At 26.7% G+C, this 21,441-nt stretch overlaps 1 protein-coding gene across 2 annotated transcripts; it reads left to right on the top strand.

Moving 5' to 3' along the window:
- The first annotated feature begins 443 nt into the window (after positions 1-443).
- LOC135925071 (ragulator complex protein LAMTOR3 homolog) lies at positions 444-1,091 on the top strand. Of its 2 annotated transcripts, none has more exons than XM_065460232.1 (5): positions 444-565; positions 610-668; positions 708-841; positions 882-945; positions 985-1,091. In XM_065460232.1, exons 1-5 carry the CDS (start codon positions 528-530, stop codon positions 1,047-1,049), a joined length of 360 nt encoding a protein of 119 aa, XP_065316304.1. In that variant the 5' UTR covers positions 444-527; the 3' UTR covers positions 1,050-1,091. The 2 variants fall into 2 exon arrangements, with proteins under 2 accessions (XP_065316304.1, XP_065316306.1); XM_065460234.1 differs by having other exon boundaries at positions 729-841.
- The last annotated feature ends 20,350 nt before the right edge of the window (positions 1,092-21,441 follow it).

A 21,441-nucleotide genomic window follows, 5' to 3' on the forward strand; every position in this document is an offset into this window, starting at 1 on the left:
TGTAGTTTCACCTGTAATATTTATTATTTTTGGAGAATATTTTTGCATTGCAATGGATGTTGATATACTCCCCTGTACTGACTTATATGAATCAAATTATGTTGATTTATTATTGGATAAAAATAAAACAGGATAGGAAGAAATTTACAAACTGGAAATTTTCACATAAATATTTTAAATTTATTTTAAAAATATAAAATATTATTTATATATTAAAAACGTTAAAATACTAAAAAAAAATTGCGGGATAAATTAAAAAATTGCAGTAGATTTTTGCGGGAGATTTTCAATTGCGGTAGTTTTGCGGGAGAGAGATGTCTGCATGTTAACTAAAAAATTGCGGGAGTCTCCCGCTGATGGGGGGAGACAGGGCAACCCTATGTTATACACATTTAATAAACGTGTAAGGGTGTGATGTTTAGTATTTTCACTAAATATTACGGGCGTTAGTAGCAGTCATGGCCTTTCGAAATTCATCAGATTTATGATAACGATAAATCATTTTTAAAAAATTTACATTATTTTTTATGGAATTAGAAAATATTCTTAAAAGCTTTGTCACAAAGTATTAATAGTTTTTATTTTTTTTTAAAATTAAATACTCATTAGTCATAAGAATCTTCACGCCATCATTTATCACGATAAAGAAGGAATTATAATTCTTAAAGGTTTACTATTTATCTATATATTATTTTTATTTACTATAGCTTTTGATCAAGCAATAACAGAAAATATTATTACTATTGATTTTTTAAATATATTTAATTTATCTACTCATCAAATAAATAAAATTGGAATGGGTGATATTAAAAAACTACTTATCACCCTTAAAAATTATCAAGTAATTTATTATATACTGCAAAAATAATTATAATTAATAGATAATACAATTTAATAAAGACAAAGTAATTTTAACAGCAATCATCTCAAAGAATTCTAATATGGGTAGTACTTGATTATTATCAAATATCTATTATATTTAAGGGTTTTTTCTGAATTTGGATGAAGAATTAAATGAATTATCATCATTATTACAAAGCTTTGTTTGATACAATTACATAATATTAATAAAATATAAACCTTATTTCAGGATTTATAATATAATTATTTATTTTTAATATTAAAAAGTTTCGATTATATTAAATATTTATTTGCAATATAAACAAATAAATTTTATATGAAGTTGAAAAATTATATAATGAACAGTGGAATGCATTACATTTATTTTTACAAAAGTCTAAGAAAATAAAATTAGATTTTTAGCAGTAAATTAATCAAAATTTGTAATCTTATTATCAAATAATTAACCTTTTGGGCAGTATTTATAAACTTTTGGGTAGTAAATTTATCAAAATGGATAGTATTTTTATTACCAAATAAATAAAATATTTTATCAGATAAAATATTGGGCAATAAAAAAATTAAGTAAAGTTATGGCAAAAATTGTTAAATATTTATTTGAGTTGTTTTGCAAATCTATTTATTATATAAATATATAAAAATTAGTAAATGAATTTATAAAATATCAAAATATGAGATTCATTATAGAAATGCAGTTTGCCATTGAGCATTTTGTTGAGCAAATCTAAAAGATAGAAAATATTTTAAAAATGTTTATATTTAATTAAAACTGTTACTGTACAACAAGAGCCTTTTTAAATATTATAAAATAATATATAAAAAAGGTAAGTTAAATTGAATAATTATAGAATAGTATATATATACAAGAATTGAGAATAAAAAGTTACCATTGACCATATATTATGAGGTTTCTTCAAGTTATAATATTGGCGAAAAGGTAAAAAAAGATGGGGTCTTCAGTCAAGTTAAATATTAAATAGAATTGTATAGAAAATTTTTTTGTTTTTAAAAAAATAATATATATCTTTAGGAATTATGGGTGATATTTCAAAAACTACATTAACCATCCAATACTCTGGTGAAATAAATGACGTTAGTACTCGGCTCAATTTCAAATGTATATATCTCCAGTTATATTCATTATTTCTATTTAATATTTGGATATAAGATAGAACTAACCTTAAACTTAATAAAATATTTACTTATTTTTATTTCTTAAGCTTAGATTAAAGATGATGAGGATAATTATAATTTGTGACAAAATTTCTAAAAAAAGCTTACTTTTTTTAAATTTCAAATATTAAATTAAAAAATTAACATCATATAAATGATAATTCATAATATGAATCTTTATTATTCAATATAAAAAAAATTACAATATTTAAACAAAAAAAAATAGAACATTTATATATGTTAAATTTGACATGCAAAACATTAATGTGTTCTAAACATAAATTTATTTTACATATTTGAAAAAAATATTTTGTTTTTATTTTGATGGTTAGATTTAAAATTCCAGCTAAATAACTTCTTTAGTAGAACTTTCATATTGGTCAGTATAGTTTTTACATATAATTTTAATTTTTTCATTGGTATGATAAATAATCTTTTCAATCATTTTTGTGTTGTGAACAAGTCAAAACATTTTTCTGGAGTGTCAGCTTCTTTCCTTTATTCTTTTACTCCTGGCAGATGAATAACTAAATTTTGTTGATGAGTTCTTATTCTTTGATTAGGAAGATCCTTTTTCCATTCAGTAAACTTATTTTTTTTAGCTAATTTTAAAGAGAAATATACTATGATTTCATATTTACCTAAATAATATTAAGTTTATTGTCTTCGACTAACATTTCTTCTTCATCTAATTCAGATTGTGTATCATGATCACTATCATATATAAAATCTTCATTCTCACTATTAATTATATTGTTATAATCACCTCAAATAAAGATATTACATCTTAAATAATTATATATTTAGTTTCAGAATCTGCAAAAATCATTATAAATGATAAAAATAATTTGAGAAATGAGTCAGCTGGTGAAAAATAATAATAAAACTCCACCAGAGAAAATCTTTACGTTTTCTTTTTCATATATCTCATTTCAAAATATAAGATATTTATATTTTGTTTTAATAAATTTTATAATATAGTAGTATATATTTATAATTTTAAAAATTAAAAAAAAAATTTCTTAAAAAATTGCAAATTTACTTGGGGTCTCACAAATCCCAATCAGTCACAAAATGCTTATATCTTAAAAACTACTCAACCAAAATATATGAAATTTGGAATATAGATTCTAAGATATATTTGATGAAGCTTCTGATGAATCCAGATCATAATATTTAACCATTTTTATCTAATATTATTTCTAGCATGCCTGGGGTTTCATATACCCCACCAGAGTATTGAAGGGTTAAACTAATTTTGTAGAAGAAAATTTAGATAATTATTTGGATTATATTAAATATATTTGAATGTAAAGGATATTCCTAAAACAGTCGTAACTTGAAAAAATTATTCATAGCGTATGGAGGAATAAATATAATCGATATAAAAAATTACTATTTCAAAGTAAAAGTGATGATGTGGTATGGACAGATTTATATAAAATTGCAAAACAACTTTAAAGATGAAAGAACTGTCTTAGCATCAAAAATTTATTTTATTAGGTCGTACACCAGCAGATTCAGTAATGCGTTATTTAAAAAATATAAATAAACTAGCCCGTAGATGAGAATTTGTAAATAATATAGAGTGATCAATTAATCGCTGGAAAGATGTCGCAAATAGATAAAGAACTATGATTCAAATACTACAGACGAAGAGCAACCGTTAAGCTTAAACAAGGTTATTGCAATGGCTTTAATGATGGAACGGGCCAACTTATAAATAAATAATACTAAAAAATCAAAGTGACGACTAAATATAATGATAATTATAAACGATTAAATCAGAATTACAATAATTATCGGCAGTATAATGATAATGATAATTGGCAGTATCAAAATGAGAATAAAACATAAGTATAAAGAAAACCAGTTCAAGTTATAATAACTACCACACGATTAATAATATAAGAAAATCGTGCTATTTTTGTAATCGTTTACATGCTCGGAATTGTCCAGCATACGGAAAAACATGCAACAAATGTAAGAAATTAAACCACTTTGCCGTGTGTTGTAAAAATGGAGGAAATGTTTATGATACAAATTACAATAGTAACTACGATGATTCAGATTTCTCAAAAAGTCTATAAATATGGACAGCTCCCAAAAAATAATGGTATTAATAAACAACCACGTGAAATATGATACAGGTTCAGCAGTAAACATCATTAATGCAACAATATGGAATAAAAAGGGGAGGCCAAAACTTAGACTAGTTAGAGCTCCAACAACATATGGAAACAATACAATAAAAATAATGGGAGAAGCTTATGTTAAAGTTCAATAGAAGATAAGACAAAATGGTTTCCGCTATTAGTTACAATGATGCAGCGCTATTTAGATTTCCATGGACTATAGAATTTGATCTATCGTTGCCAAAAAAGGTAATGATCAGCAATAAATATAATAATAATGGTAATGGAAACGTAAATATTGAAAAACTATATAAAGAGTTTGCTAATGTGTTTGATAATAAATTAGGATTAATGAAAAATGCGGAACCAATATAAGTACAATTGGATGCCAGAAAAATAATTTAATGATATACCCCCTTTTAAAATATTAAACTATTTAAAAATTAGCCAAAAATTAAAAATACGTATTTTTAATTTTTAGATACAAAACCAATAGCTCTACCAGCAAGAAAGTTGCCTTTAAAAGTAGAAATTGAACAAGAGTAACCTGGAGTACTCCAATGTGGAACGTAAAACCTCAAGTGAATTACGATTATGTGGTGATTTCAAAGTAACATTGAATAAATTTTTACTAAAAGACTATCACATTCTACCAACGTTTGAAGAATTAATCGCAAAGATCGCTAATAAAAATAAGTATACAATATTAGATCTAAAAAACCAAGAATTATTAACTAAGGTAACACCAATTGGATACTACCGCTATTTACGATTACCTTTTGGTATGGCTACAGCACCAATAATATTTCAACGATATATGAACGATTTACTCTGACTGTAAAGATGCAGTTTATTTAGACAATGTTATAATCACAGGAAAAAATGATACAGAACATTAAGAGAATATACAAGTCCTCAAAAAATTACAAAATGCGGGATTAAAATCAAAACAAAAAATAAATTTTATGAAAGAAAAAATATCATATTTAGGATACATAATAGATGAAAATGTAATACACCCAGATAAAAAGAAAATAATAGTAATACAAAAATATCCAAATAAAAATAGACATGACATAAAATCATTTTCAGGTATATTAAACTATCATACACGGGTCATACCAAACTTACATGGAATCATAGCAGAATTACATAATAAAACATATAAAAATGTTAAATGGAATTGGACTAAAAAAGATGAGGCATTATTTGAAAAAGCAAAAGGAATAGTAACAGAACAAAATACTATACAGTTTTATAAACCGGACCTCAAGTTAATATTAGAAACAGATGCATCTAACCAAAGATTTGGAGCTGTATTCATGCAAAAATATGATAATGGTAACGAATTCCCAATAGCTTACACCTCGAGAACTTTACAAAATGCTGAAAAGAATTATTCAACAATCGACAAAAAAGCCAAAGCTAAATAAACGGCGTTGAAAAATTTCATAACTATTTGTATGGACGAAAATATAAAATACGAACAGACCATAAACTTTTAATAAAGATATATATGGTAATAACAGAGATTTAAGTTTATTAACATATCAAAGATTATTACGTTGGGCTTATCCGCATATAATTACGATATTATGTACAAGTAAGGCGCTAATAATATAAATGCAAATGCTTTATCGCGAAATCCAATAGAGAAAAATGATGATAAATTAACAAGCGAAAATAAAGCAGTGATTTATATAAGAAATCCTATTTATGGTATAACCGTGTAATCCGCCACCCCGACACTTGGAAAGGGTACATTTAGATTTTGCCGAACCACTGGACGGATTTTATTGCCAGGTAGGAATCGATGCATACTCAAAATGGATTGATGTTGATAGAATTAAAGATACAAGTAAGAATTTAATAAATATATTAGAAAAATGGGTTACTCGATATGGTATTCCACATCAAATTGTAACCGAAAATGGTCCACAATTTATTTCAAATGAATTTGATAAATGGTATGAAAACTAGAATATACAACATATAAAAATTGCACAGTAACATCTGAGAAGCAATGGTGTAGTAGAAAGATGCATTCAGACTATCAAAAATCGATATTTTGCAAATAGAGAACAAACGAATAATGAGGAAAAATGCTTAAATGAAGTGCTATTTCCGTATAGAAATTCAGAACACTCATCAACGGGGCGAATACCAGCAAAACTATTTATGGGAAGGAGACTAAATAGATTATTGGACTGGGTTGAACTTCTATTATAATAAAAATTTCTGTAGTGGAACCAAACCAGTACAAAGGAATTCATAGATATTTTGGAGAAAACGATTTAGTTTGGATAAAAAACCCAATTGAAAAGGATGGCATGAAGGGAAGATAATAAATCAACAAGCTAAATTCTCTTATAATGTAGAAGAAAAAGAAAAAATATTACGAAAACACGCCAACCCACTACGAACAAGGGAGGAACTAAACCCGAATCAATAATAATAGATCACTATGAAGTTAGGAGAAGATAAAATTTTTGAAAAACAATTAAACCAAGTCAAGAAAGAATTCAAAACCGATATCCAACTAGGGAACGAAAACAAACGAAAAGATTAATAGACCAACTTGCACTTGGTGGGAAATAAGATATGTTATATTACATACATTTTAAAAGGTTAAAATATTCAACGTTATTTAAATTAGAGATCTGCAAAATTAGGCCCCTCGGGCCTAATTTTATATAAATAATCGGGTTTAGGCCGGGTCGGGCCTAATATTTTTAAAAAAAAATCGGGCCGGGTCGGGTCGGATCTTGGAATTTTTTTTAAATATATCTAAATTTTTCAATTTTATATTGAATTTTTTATGTAAAATAAAAATATTTTATTTTATTTATTGAAACTTAACGACATATAACATATGTCTTTTATTTTGAGTAATTATAAAAATTAATTTCTATAGTTAAATAAATTCGGGCCGGGCCGAGTCGGTAAATTTTTTAAAAAAAATTTTGATTTCAGGCTGGGCCGGCAAAACCTTTTAAAAAAAAATCTCGGGCCGGGCCCGGCTTGAAAAATTAGGCCAGATGCAGATCACTTATTTGAATAATATTTGTTATACAATAATATAGCGTATTTATATTTAATATTATATAAAAGGTCAGTTAAATTGTATAATTATAGGATAGTACATATAATATAAGAACTGAGAATAAAAAGTTACTATTGACCATAGATTTTTAGGTTTCTTCAAGTTATAAAAATACTTATACAAATATCCCTTTTTATTATAACCGGCAATATCCAGGAATTTTTCACAGTCGAGGATAATATTTTTTTATATTGAATTGATTTTTTTGAACACTAAAAATTTATTAGAACTAATCAAAAAAAATTATTAGAACCAATCATATTTGAAAATATGATAATTTCGAACACAAATAAAAAAATGTTGGAAAATATAAAATATTAAGAACGAATATTATACGGTTAAGAAATATTAAAGCTATATAAGCCTGTATGTAAATCACAATAAAGTATAAAATTAAACATTTTATAATAATTTAAATAGTTAATCAAAATATCATTCATAAATGAAATTTAATCTTCTGCGATTGTGCCAATTTTTTAATAATTTGTTCTGTGTTGGGAATTTGATCTCAATCAGTAAAACTAGTCTATTCAATCAATTTTAAGATGTCATACTTTTGATATAGTTTTTATTCTATATAATGAAGAAAAGGTCCTCTCATTTGTGCTTGTACTAATATCATTGCCAAAATATACAATAATTTTTATATTTGGAAAACTTATAAAATATATTTTAAAGTACAAAATGTTTCCACTGGATTATGTACAAAAATGAATCCTTCATACTGTTGTAGCTGTTGAAAAAAAGAAGAAATAAATTTAATTTATTACATCAAATGTCAGTTATTTTCTGACAGGGGAATTAAGTTTTTCTGGTGGATAGTGGGAAAACGTGATCATCACATGTTTGGTTTTTAAGGATTCCTTTGTTAGCTATTTTGGAGTGAAGATATTGGATTAATTGTAGAAGATGTCAGCTGGGAGGAACAAAGAATGAACCTGTGGGAATGAAGAACATGTGAAGCGGGATAATTATGATTTATAATATTTATATTTTTTTTAATGGATAGATAAATATAATTATGAATAATGAATAAATATGGATTGTTTTATGGATTCGTTTTATTGTTGCCGTCGACAGGATGTACTTAGGGATTAATGTGGTTTTAAAGGTAAAACAAAATTTTTGTTGATATATATTTTATCTAAATTTTTGGCAGCGCAGTAGTACTAACCGCGATACAGGGGGTCAGGAAAAGGTGAGATTAAGAGGTGAGTTTAAGGGTTTCTGTAATTTCATATTAAATATTTACTTAAAAAGGTTAAGATAGAAAGTGTGTAATGAGTATTAGGATTGAAATTTGATTCATTTTGGCCCATGTAAGACAATAGTATTGGTGGTATTAGATGTCTTCATTTTGGCCATTTAAGACAATAATATTTGTGGTATTATATGTCTAGATGTATATTTTACATCCAATTTTGACAAAAAGTTTTGTCTTATTACTTGGTACGTCTTAAGACTCATTGAATGGTCGTCATAGGAAGATAAAAGACCTCAGGATCAGCAGGACAGAAAGGATTGATAAATATTTAAATATTTGAAATTTAGGAAAATATATATGGAAATAGACTTTTGTAATATGTGTTTTATATAATTATGCATTTTGGGTTTTTAAAGGGATGGACATGTGGGGGAGAATTTATTATTAATTAATGTTAATATATTGTATGTGTAATTTAGTTTCAATTAAGGTTGATATGTTATTAAGGGGATATTTATTATTAATTAATGTTAATATATTGTATGTGTAGTTTAGTTTCAATCAAGGTTGATATATTATTAAGTGATCTATTGAGGGTGAGTTATTGTTGTTGATTTTGAAGTAATTAACCATTTTTATGAAATAGGATGTAATGTAAATTATACATATGATATGTTTAATTATGAATGATAATTTAAAGGAATTGAAGTATGATGAAGTCAGAATAATATCTATAATGTTAGATGTGGATAGTTATTTTGATTTAATGTCTGCATTTATTATATATATAAATTGGATAGGAATTTATATGATATATTAGATGATGTATAATATTTTTTTTTTCAAATTATGAAATCTTTATATTTAGTATATATATTTTTTTTTAAATCATAAAATTTTATAAAAAGTTTTATTTGCAATTATTATATTATTTTTATGGTATGCAATGATGTGAAAGAAAATATTTTTACAGATAAGGTCAGCCCGCGTTGATGGGTATGCCTTGAGGTGAGAATATTGTTTAGTTTGCATACTGGAAAAAGTTTTTTTTGTGTAAATTTTTTTTTATAAATTTATGCTGCATATTACATTTTTTTATCTTTGTAATAATTTTATAGCACATCACTATTTACTATTTATATTACATTGTCCATATTAATGTTCCATAGATTATAAATGCAGATACCCCAATGTACATGTCATTATTGGTAATATGTGTTTTCGCGATTATATATTGAAAGGTATCGGCGATATTATATTATAAATCATCATAAGGGGAGTCGATTCGATACAATTCAAAGTCGATACAATGCAAAGGGCGATTCGAGACAATTCAAATTCGATACAATTCAAAGGGCGATTCGATACAACATCACGACAGAGAGAGGGACGCTGGGCTTGTGAAGGGTGGGCGTGTTGTAGCTGTTGAAAAAAAGAAGAAATAAATTTAATTTATTACATCAAATGCCAGTTATTTTCTGACAGGGGAATTAAGTTTTCCTGGTGGATAGTGGGAAAACGTGATCATCACATGTTTGGTTTTTAAGGATTCCTTTGTTAGCTATTTTGGAGTGAAGATATTGGATTAATTGGAGAAGATGTCAGCTGGGAGGAACAAAGAATGGACCTGTGGGAATGAAGAACATGTGAAGCGGGATAATTATGATTTATAATATTTATATTTTTTTTAATGGATAGATAAATATAATTATGAATAAATGTGTTATGAATAAATATGGATCTAAATACATACCATTTAAATTTTGAAATTGGACTTCAGAAACATTGTAATCCTATGGATAAAGTATAGCTAAATATTTAATTTTTCAATATTAAGATTTGATATTGTAAAAAAAAAATAAACAACCCTTACCCTCAGCCCCGTCAATGCTTAATCTGAAAATAAAAACCCCTTAACTATAAAATTTTCTTGAAATTCTTTATTTAACAATTTCACAAATTGATAATATATAAATTAACATTCATATGAAAACAAGTAAACAATAATTATCCAAATTACATTGTGAAATCTTTAAGATCAGTCTAAGTCATCCAATATATTCCGTGCATTATTTATCTCTTTGTCCTCTCACAATGGCATCACGTGATCTTCACATCCCAACTTTCCTCCCCAAGGAAAATTAATTATTCTCGTCAGAAAAAATGACTGACATTTAGTATATTATATTAAATTTATTTCTTCTTTTTTCTAACTTCTACAACAGATATATCCTCAGATCATAAGGGGTTATAAGATATAGTATTTGTAAATTCGATATAGCCATTTTAAATCACAATTGTTCATTGAATTGAGTCAAAATTAAATTCAAAAGTGGAATAAAATAAGATTATTTTATAGTAATCCTCAATAGAGTCCTCGTTAATATTGGAACGATTTGTTTGTCGGTTAAAGTCGGGGCTTGTGTATCTCAAAATCATATAATTTTGCTTTCACCTTAACAATCACATAAATCTCGAGAAATTCATGGTCGATAATATCTCTTGGTTTTCTAAGTTGTAATATAATAATATTCTCTAATCTCATAACTTCAACCAAATCCATTTTTTTAAAAAAAAAATTGCAATAAATTGTTGTGTAATCAATAATTTATTAATACATTCCAATGAAAAAAGGCAGTCATATTAGATCTAATAATGTATCAGCTTCAGATGAAATATCTGTTTCGGATGAATCTGATATTTCTAAAAGAGCATACAAAATAGGCTCTTCGAGATAAAAAAAAAAGCTAAAACAGTTTGATGTTGAAGGCTACATTTTATCGTGCAGACTCTTTTGCAGTTTCTTTTTTCATATAAGAAGTCTTAGAAATAAATATGTTCAGCAAATTCTGTCTATTTGGATATCTAAATATTTTATACACTCTAGAAATTTTCTAATCATAGTTATTAATAGATTAATTAAATAGAATTTTTTTTGGTTAATAAAATATTTTCTTATATGCATGAATGTTTAAGGTTTAAAAAATATATGAAAATAAACTTAAAATTTTCGTGAGATAAAATATTAATACAAGAAATAAATATTTAAATTAATTTTAACTTTTTTTGTTAATATTTAGAATAGATTCCTATTTGAAATCGGATATTTAGCAATTTACGATTCATGAAGCCCTTTTTTTTCTAATTCCTATCCGACCCCCCCCCCCCCCCCCCCCCCCACCCTCCGCTGGCTACGAACCTATATTATAAGTTATCAAATATATTTTATGAAATTAACATATCAAATATATTAAAATTATAAATAAAAGAAATTCATTTAATATCGGTTTTTATATTGAACATTGTGTCAATGAGTCAATCTAATAAATAGAAAATAATTCAAAAATGTTAATATCTAAATATTAATTAAAACTTACATGTTACTACTACAACAGGAACCTCATTAGACTTCAAAAACCCCTGTCGCATAATTTTATAGGCGGCATCCGCATAAAGTTTAGTAAAAGACTGACTTGATTGAGGAATCTTTTTGTAAAAATCGAAATTCAGCTTTATCATTTCAATTTTTTAATAAAGACAGTATCTTCAAAAATTGTGAATTTTTCAGTAAGCTATTATTCGAATTCCCCTAAACTTATAATATTTTTTGTTTTTAATTTCATTAAAAAATTTAATTTTATTAAAGGTAATCTTAAATATTTTTTGTAAATTTTCCATAATCGATTTAGGTTTGAGACTTATTTTAAATAAAGTTTCTATCTCTAATTTTTAATGTTGATAAAGTCAAAATCATTAAATATTATATATTATATGCATAGATATAAAATAGTTAATATCTTTTAAAATTTATTCATTTTTATGTGGTTAATTGAAATTTCGCCATTATTTTTAAGTTTTTATCAAGGGTTTTATATTTTGATTAAGGACGGTCCCGGAACGTTCTTAAAATTATATATAAACTTCTTATTTATTTTTATAATAAAAAATAATTTTTAATCCATCTAACAGGTCCATGTATTAAGTTCTCCTTATTTTCTAAATCCTTACAAATGGCACACGATGAAATTTTTTTCTCCGGTGAAGATTGAAAAACTACAGAAAATAATGGCCTCATTAGAGTCAAGGAAGCAATCTTAATGTTCCAAAGTGCATTTTTCTAGGTGACTTTATAGGTCAATGGACCCAATGTAATAAAATAAGGCTTCAAAAAATTAATTCCCTGTTACCACAAGATTGATTTCAGTTCTCAACAAATGGGAAAAAATGCCGATGAATTAATTACTTTGTTCTGCCTTATATCTTGATCCTAGGTTTAAATCTCTTTTGAACGAAGATAAAATTAATATACCTATAAATCATTTATTGGCGACATGGGAAAATATAAAATATTTTAAGGATAAAGATTTAAATATAATAAAATTCGGATAAATCTTCTGAAGAAGGACAAGAATATGATGAATTAGTAATGTTTCTAAGGTCCAAGGATAAAAATATAAAGCATAGCAAAACTTACAAAAAGGATGATATTCTATCAACTATAAAAAAATTTCTAGCGGATCGTCTAGATTAAACAAAAAATTTGCTAGAATACTGGGAATCCAATACAATAAAAAATTAGCAACTCCATATAGCCAGGTAAGTGTTGAACCTTGTTTGCGACACTTAAATTATACTAATACTACAAAGAACCAATATAAATGATAATATTTTAGAAAATATATGCTTCGATATAATAATGGATTCATTTAATGATTAAATAAAGACTAATTAAAATGTGTAGATCTAAAAAATATATTTAGATATTTTTCTAGGAACGTTCCGAAAACTGGAACGGAACTGGAGCGGAATATTCTTTGTGACCGAAAAATGCCCTTGTTCCGGGTCCCTGATTTTAATGGTTGAACAAAATTTAAAGTAAAATAAATTTATATATTTTATAAATAATTAAATTTTATATAATATATAAAAGTCTATATATAGTTATAATTAGTAAGAATTTTTTTTTTAATAGATAAGAATATATTTTTAAACATGGCTAATAAATAGTGTTTAAAAATATATGGTATTTATTTATACTAAATTAAATAGCATATTAAATTTATAAATATTTACAGAACTACTAATTTTACATCACCAGGTATTTTAATTTTATTCTTAATAATATTATGAGATGATACTGAGTTATATAAATTCTAAATTTATCATAAATCTATAAAGAAAATAAATTCTTACTGCACATTTTTCTCCTTTACGCTAAATTACATCTAAAGTAAATTTTTTTGCCCTTTTATGTATCATTTGCATATGAATGTTTCCATGAATTACTATTTAATTATTGTTGGACTTCATCAGCATTTTTAAATATTTTTTCTTTAGGTATCAGTATCATATATATGTTTTACTTTTCCATCCTTACTATTAACATGTTCTTCATAGTAAAGCGCTCCGATAATATTTCAACGCTTTATGCAAAACCTATTAAAGGGAATTCCTATGGTTAATGTATTTTTAGACGACGTAATAATTGCAGGAGAGAATAATCTTGATCATGTAGTTAATTTAGAAGAAGTATAAGAAGATTGATAAGGCTGGACTGATATCGACGACCGATGAAAATAAAATTGGAGAAAAGTCAGTTAATTTGGGTCAATCGGAATTCACTTTACAAAAGATAAGATTATTGCCATAAAAAATTGTACGTTAGTTTCTTGAAATGGTTTATCATGAGTCGTATATACATAATTCACATTCTATTTGTGTGCCCTTGCATCGACTAACGAGTAAAAATGAATATTTAATAAAGTTAAAAATATATTATCAAAAGAGAATATAATAATTCCTTATTCAGCCAATATTCCTGTAGTGATTTCTTATGACGTTTCTGAAGATGGTCTAGGAGCTGTTATTGCACACCGATTTATTACTGGCCAGGAGAAACCGATTGCTTACGCATCGAAGTCACTTTCGGTGGCTGAAAAGAATTACACCACCATTGATCGGGAGGCTTCGGCAATCATGTTTTCTATCTAATCAATATATTTATGGAAGAGATTTATTTTGGTTACGGATCATAAACCCTTGAAATATATCTTAGATGATAAAAGAGGCCTAAATAAAATAACAAATAACCGTTTAATACGGTGGGCGATAGAGCTATTAAATTACGACTATAAGGCAGGCGCGTACGCAGCGGGAGAGGGCAGGGGAGGGCACATCCCACCCAAGCCAAAAAATGCAGATGCCGGATATATTTTTCAAAAATATTATTGTTTATATTAATTTATATTTGAATATTTATTCCTATCTCATATTAAATATTTAATTACATTTATTTATCATATTCATCTACTAAGTTATTTTATCAATTAATTCGATTTTAAGTTTTCAGGCGTGATATTTACTTATTATTTTCAAATTTTTAGTGGCGTAATATTTATCTACCATTTTCAAATTTCTAGTCAAATAATAATTATTTCTGAAACTCTGTCCAACAGGGAGAAAGAAATACAAGCTTGTCCAACAAGATAGAGTCTTCCCCATCAAGCAGTAACAGCTTTTATGGAATTAGAAGAGCCGATTATTTGCTATTAATGAAATATCACAATGGCCTGAAAGAAATATTTTCTCAAAAGCAAGAAAATTATTGGATTCACTGCTTATTCCAAATTTTTTTTCTCATTAGAATATATTATTTAATTATACAACTATAAATAATATTTTTCAAAAACATGACATTGACTTGATTAAGAGATGAGAATAGCGGAGAGCATTTTATTAGAACTCAAGGAAATTAGGGCTAATGTTGATGAAGAATTTCATATTTTATATGTTATTGTTGAGTCAAAAGCAGAGCTATACCTGTTTTATATTTGTCTCCCTCGACTTGCAGCAAGGTAAGCTCATCGTTAAAACATTAATATAGGATCAGTAGAAGAGTATTATAAAACAAATGTCTCCTCTCTTAGATATATTTATAATTCAAATAAATGAATGGTTTTTAATTCATCATGCAGCACTTACCAATCTGCAGATATTACTTCCACAAAAGCCTTACCAACTTTTTTCAGATGGTGATAGAAAAAAAAATATTTGTTAGATTTTTATCATGAAGATGTTAAAGTATCTTATGATGCCTTATTAGCTGAATAACTATGTTTATAAAATAAATTATGGTTGAGTCCCAAAAAATGCTATGGATGCTTTTGCATTTCAAACACATGTAAATTATATTCCCAATGTATTAAAAGGGTTTATATATATTAGCAACTATTCCCATTAGTAAACTATTAGAGATCATTCTCTTTTTTAAGAAGAATAACAGAGCCCTGCAGATTTTTTTTTTTTACGGCCAGGTTCGGGTTTTCTAAAAAAAATTTCAGGCCCGCCCGGCTTTTTTTTTAAATAAAATTTTCAGGCCTGGCCCGAATTTTTAAAAAATAAATTATATTTCTTTTCGATTTTTATAGTTAATAATAACGATTTCAAATATAAGCTGTTTTAAAAAATACAACCCTGCCCGGATATTTTTTAGAAAAATTTTCAGGCCCCGCCCGGGTATTTTTTTAAAAAAAATTTCGGGCCCTGCCCGGGTATATTTAAAAAATTAAAATACTGTCCGACCCGGGGACCGGGCTTTCAGGTCTTTGAAAAACATACCAAGAAGTACAACCTCTGAAAGTAGATTGAAAGGTTTGGATCTTTTGAATATTCATAGGCACAAGGATGAGATAATTGAAAAATTAGCTCAATCCCAACTAAGATTAGATTTTACATGAAAATATATAACATACAAAATCCAATTATCCCTAAGAAACTTTTTGTGTATTAATTTATATTTCCAACATTTAAATATTTTATGTATAAAAATTTTAAAGGCTCAAAAAATTTAAATTTCTATTTTGGGTCATTTAAGTGTCATATAGTTGTTATATTCACTTTATATTTTATAATTCACATTTAATTAACAGTTTTTCTATACCGCCAGTTATATCCGTTTAATATTTTTTAATTCACATTAATTTAAAATTGTGTATTAGAAATAGTTATTAGTTCTATTAATTTATGCTTGACATTTTTAAAAAACAATAATATTTCTTTAAAAATTTTATTATCCTACCCTCTACCAGACCAAATTCCTGCGTACGCGCCTCCTATAAGATAATTCATCAACCTGGTAATCAATACAAATGTGCCAACACTCTGTCCCGTTTGGGGATAGTGAAAGCAAAACCAATGAGGTTACAAAAAAATTCGAAGATGAAATCAGATAATTAAAAATTAATTTAATAGAAAATTCATCTTTCACCCTCAGTAAAGTCAATAGTAAAACGGGTATCGCGTCATTACAGAGAAACCATTACAGAAAAAACATTTACAGAGAAACTTTTACAGAGAAAACAATTAAAGAGAATGTCGTTTAAAGAGAATTTTTTTATAGAGAATTATTTAATAGAGAATGTATTTTACAGAGAAACTTTTACAGAGAAAACAATTAAAGAGAATGTCGTTTAAAAAGAATTTTTTTATAGAGAATGTATTTTACAGAGAAAACAATTAAAGAGAATGTCGTTTAAAGAGAATTATTTTATAGAGAAAACTATTATAGAGAAAACTATTATAGAGAATTTTTTATAAAGAATATAATTATTTTATAAAAAATTTTTGTAATTATTACAAGGAAAAAAATTTACAGTATTTGAAATAATATTAAATATTATAATTACCTTATATAATGTTGTTAAAAGTTACTTTGGAAATGTAACTGTAATTAGTTAAGTTAGTAGCTAAATTTGGAGAAATATAACTAGTTACAGTTACTAGTTTCTTTTTTTAAATATAACTAGTCACTACTATTTTTCATAAATAACTAACGAAATTTTTATAGAGAAAACTATTAGAATTTCTCATATGATATTATAAAATTTGGTTAAAAAATTTATAACGCTCTCAAAAATAATTATTGAGCTTTTTGTGTAATTTATCCGTGATTTAATATAATAAACCTTAGATAATCTTAAAATGATGATAAATAAGAAATAAATGTTATATAGAGCGCTTTCTTATATTTTGTGAATGCCAAATTAGAGAATAGAATACCATTTGTATATGAAGTTATTATAAGATAAACCTAGATAAAATACCAAATAAGAGGTTAGCAATGTTCATTTCGAAATATCAAATAAATTTTTATTCATAATAAATCCAAATAAACATAGTATAAATAATATACCAATATAAAAAAAATACAATTATATTATTAAATTAAACATTTAAATTTAAATTGTGGGATAAAGCCCTTAAATAATCCATCATGGTTCTTGAATGGAAATCTTCAACAATTAGAAGAATCCTTTTGGATCTTTCTCGATATTCTTTCTTTGACACTGGAGCTAATAGTCCTAAAGAATATTGTTCCAATTTGTAACTATTAAGGCTATCTTCGTCTTTGAGAGCTATAAATGAAAAGATTTTTAAAATTTAAAATACAATATAATTACTAACTCTTTATAAATTTCCAGATCGTTGGATGATGGGAACTTATATGAGACGAAAAACTCCGATGCCAGCCCTCTACAGAATTATTTGTATTCGGTTCACTAGCTAGTGTCGATTCATAACAATTCCATAGGGAAATACCATATATTGGAGACCTCCTCTCCATCGCTATCATTTTCCCAATCCATGTCTCTTCAAAATATTCTATCAAGGGGGCGAGAATAGCCCTATTTTCTTGATAGGATATGGAGGCACATAATTCCTCAAATTCGTGAATTACGTTCTCAACTGGGACATATGCTAGTGACATTAACATCTTTATATACATAGCAAAATTAGTTTCGCTTTTGTATGCATTGCAAATGCGGGGATTTTTCTGGACCGTGCGCCATATGCATTGCGACATATGGAACAGACACCCGAGCATTGCAGTCATTGGAAATGACTGTTTAAAAGCAGATAAGGCTGCTAATTCAAAATCAATCATAATAACTTTTGGATTTAAAAAAATTTGGAAATTTTTAATTTGATTGAAAATATTAAGGTAATCTTGTTGGCGACGTGATCAGAACATAAATAGCGGGAATAATGGTTTTATGTTTCATCCCGTGGATGGTGTATATTTGCTGGAAGAGAGGGGGGCATGTTTTGAATGTGCCATCTGCATACCATTTATCGCATGTTGATAAAAATTGTAAATTTTTAATGGTAGAAAATATTATGCATCGGTGATCATGATGACCACTATCATAAAGTAAAAATTGTTCATTATTATTGGATAATTGATATTCGATTGGTATGACCAAGTCAATCGGGCTTACAGGAACGGCAGGCGCTTTTCCTACTTGGCGTCTTTTCCTTTGAATTGTCCTTTTAATTAAGGAACAACTGGGCATTTTCCCAGTGGCGGCTATGGATATATTGCTAGATATATCGGCTATTATATTATTGGGCAGAGATTGGAAACTAGAAGCCACTTGTTTAATTCTATTTAGCTCTCTTCTTGCTTCAATATCTGCAATGTCTGGTACATGGTTATGTTTGTGATTGTGGAATCTAGGGATTCCGTTCTTAGTTCTTGCACGTCCACTGCATTCGTCCACATTGAATTGAATACATCTCCAATAGGTTGTTTGGTTAGATGTTTTTTCTATTGAAATAAGTAAAAATCAAGAAGTAGTAACTGTTTGTTTCGACTACTTAAAATAAATTCAGCCATAATTTAAAAAAAAAGATAATTAAGATATTAATGTATTAAATAAATGATGGTAAATTGAGATGTAAGATTGGTCTTTTGTAAGTATTTCATACATATCGAAATATTTAATATTTATAATAAAAGTTAACACATAGTATATGGCCAGTCAATACATACTATGTTTTGACTGGCCAGAAAAACAATATGCACACCCTAAGTAATAATTACACAAATTTATACAAAAATGTTATATATTATATAGATTAACATTTTTTATAATATAATCATATTCTTTAAATAAAATTTTATAAATAATTCTCTATAAAATCATCCTCTATAAAATCATTCTCTGTAAAATCATTCTCTATAAAATCATTCTCTATAAAATCATTCTCTGTAAAAACATTCTCTATAAAATAATTCTCTATAAAAAAATTCTCTTTAAACGACATTCTCTATAAAAAAATTCTCTTTAAACGACATTCTCTTTAATTGTTTTCTCTGTAAAAGTTTCTCTGTAAAATACATTCTCTATAAAATAATTCTCTATAAAAAAATTCTCTTTAAACGACATTCTCTTTAATTGTTTTCTCTTTAAACGACATTCTCTTTAATTGTTTTCTCTGTAAAATGTTTTTCTGTAATTGTTTTCTCTGTAATGGTTTCTCTGGAATGACGTGGAACCGTAAAACAAGCAATGATATAATGATAATATAAATAATTATTCGGAAATCTAAAAATTTTTTTTTAATTAAAGATAATATTTCGTTCGAAGATTGATTATTAATTTATATTGATAGGATTATTTTCCCTGATAATCTAAAGAAGGAGGTTTTGAATGTCACTTATCAAGGACATTCTGGGATAGTGAGGATATAATCATTATGCATACTATGTTTTTTGGGCAAATCTTGATCGTAATGTTGATGATTTCGTTAACTACTGCAAGAGTATCAGGAAATAACACTGGAACCCAGAGAAGTGCCTTTATACATTTGGAACATTTTCCTACCCGACCTTTGGAAGGAATATATTGAATTGACAGGCTCCATATTTGGAAGTATTGGTTAATTTGGGTGGACGCCTTCACTATATGGGTTAAAGTTGCAATTTTAACAAATATTAATTTGGCGAGTTTAATAAATAATTTGCTTAATTATTTAACTAGATTTGGGTTACATTGTTTCAGGTAACGGTATTCAGTTTACTGGATCTGAATTTAAGACCTTTCTTTTTAGAGACAACATAAACTATTTTAGATCAGCCCCTTATAGCCCAAAATCGAATGTTTTGGTTGAGCGCTACATACAATAAAGACGCGTTTCTATGCTGGAAGAAAATGGGGGACTACGGATCAATTAAATTTAGCATGTTTTAATTACTCACTAAAAAATCACCTGCTGAAATTGTGTTTGGAAGGCCGCTCAGGACGACTTTAGATCAGTGGAAAATATATACGAGAGAAAGGACTGAAAACGGGAAACAAAAATATTATAAAAAGAGAAGCGTTGAATTCCGTGAATTTGAAGAAAAGCAAAAGGTTTGGGTAGAAAACGAAAGGACTGCGGGTTGGCATGAAGGGACAGTGGCTCAGTGCGATATTGTATGATGTTGAGTCTGATGGTATTGTAAAAAAAACAAGCATGCCGACCAACTGAGTGGGGAGAACTTTAATATATTAACTTTAAAAAATTGTATTTAATTTTAGGATACAATTTATACAATTATATAATAATTTAATTGATTGTACTTTCGATGAAAATAAAAACATATTATTGTTAAGTTAAATTATCATTTGATCTTTTCATTTTGTTAAAATAAAATTATATTTTATTCTTATAAAACCTTTCATATCTTAAACATCACAAGGTAGGGTGGGGCGGGGGTAAATATTTGGCTCCAATTTTTTCTTTCATGCAGTTGCTTACTATCCCCTCACTTGTTTGTGTTGTGCCCGCCTAAAATGGTAACATTTTATTTTCAATTTCATAGAAATAAATAAAAAATATTGTGTAGAATCATACCCTGATTCATTCAACTCCATCTGTTTATGTGCTTTGCTAGAACTCATGTTTTTTTTAAATTCATTTTTGGAAATATTTTTTAAAATATATTTTAGCAGCGATAGATTATATGGTGTTGAATTCTTTAAAAATAGGTCTTAATTCAAATCCACATGTCTTGGGGTTTAAAATAATTAATAATTTGTTTTTAGTGATATTTATTAAAGAAAAATAGGGATGACAATTGTGATTTTTGTGAATTATATTAATCATTGAAATTTAGTGCTGTAAACGTTACTTCAAAAAAG

This window comes from Gordionus sp. m RMFG-2023, chromosome 2 (genome assembly GCF_954871325.1).
Source record: "Gordionus sp. m RMFG-2023 chromosome 2, tfGorSpeb1-WG-v2, whole genome shotgun sequence".
In the NCBI taxonomy this organism is placed as follows: Eukaryota; Metazoa; Nematomorpha; class Gordioida; order Chordodea; family Parachordodidae; genus Gordionus; species Gordionus sp. m RMFG-2023.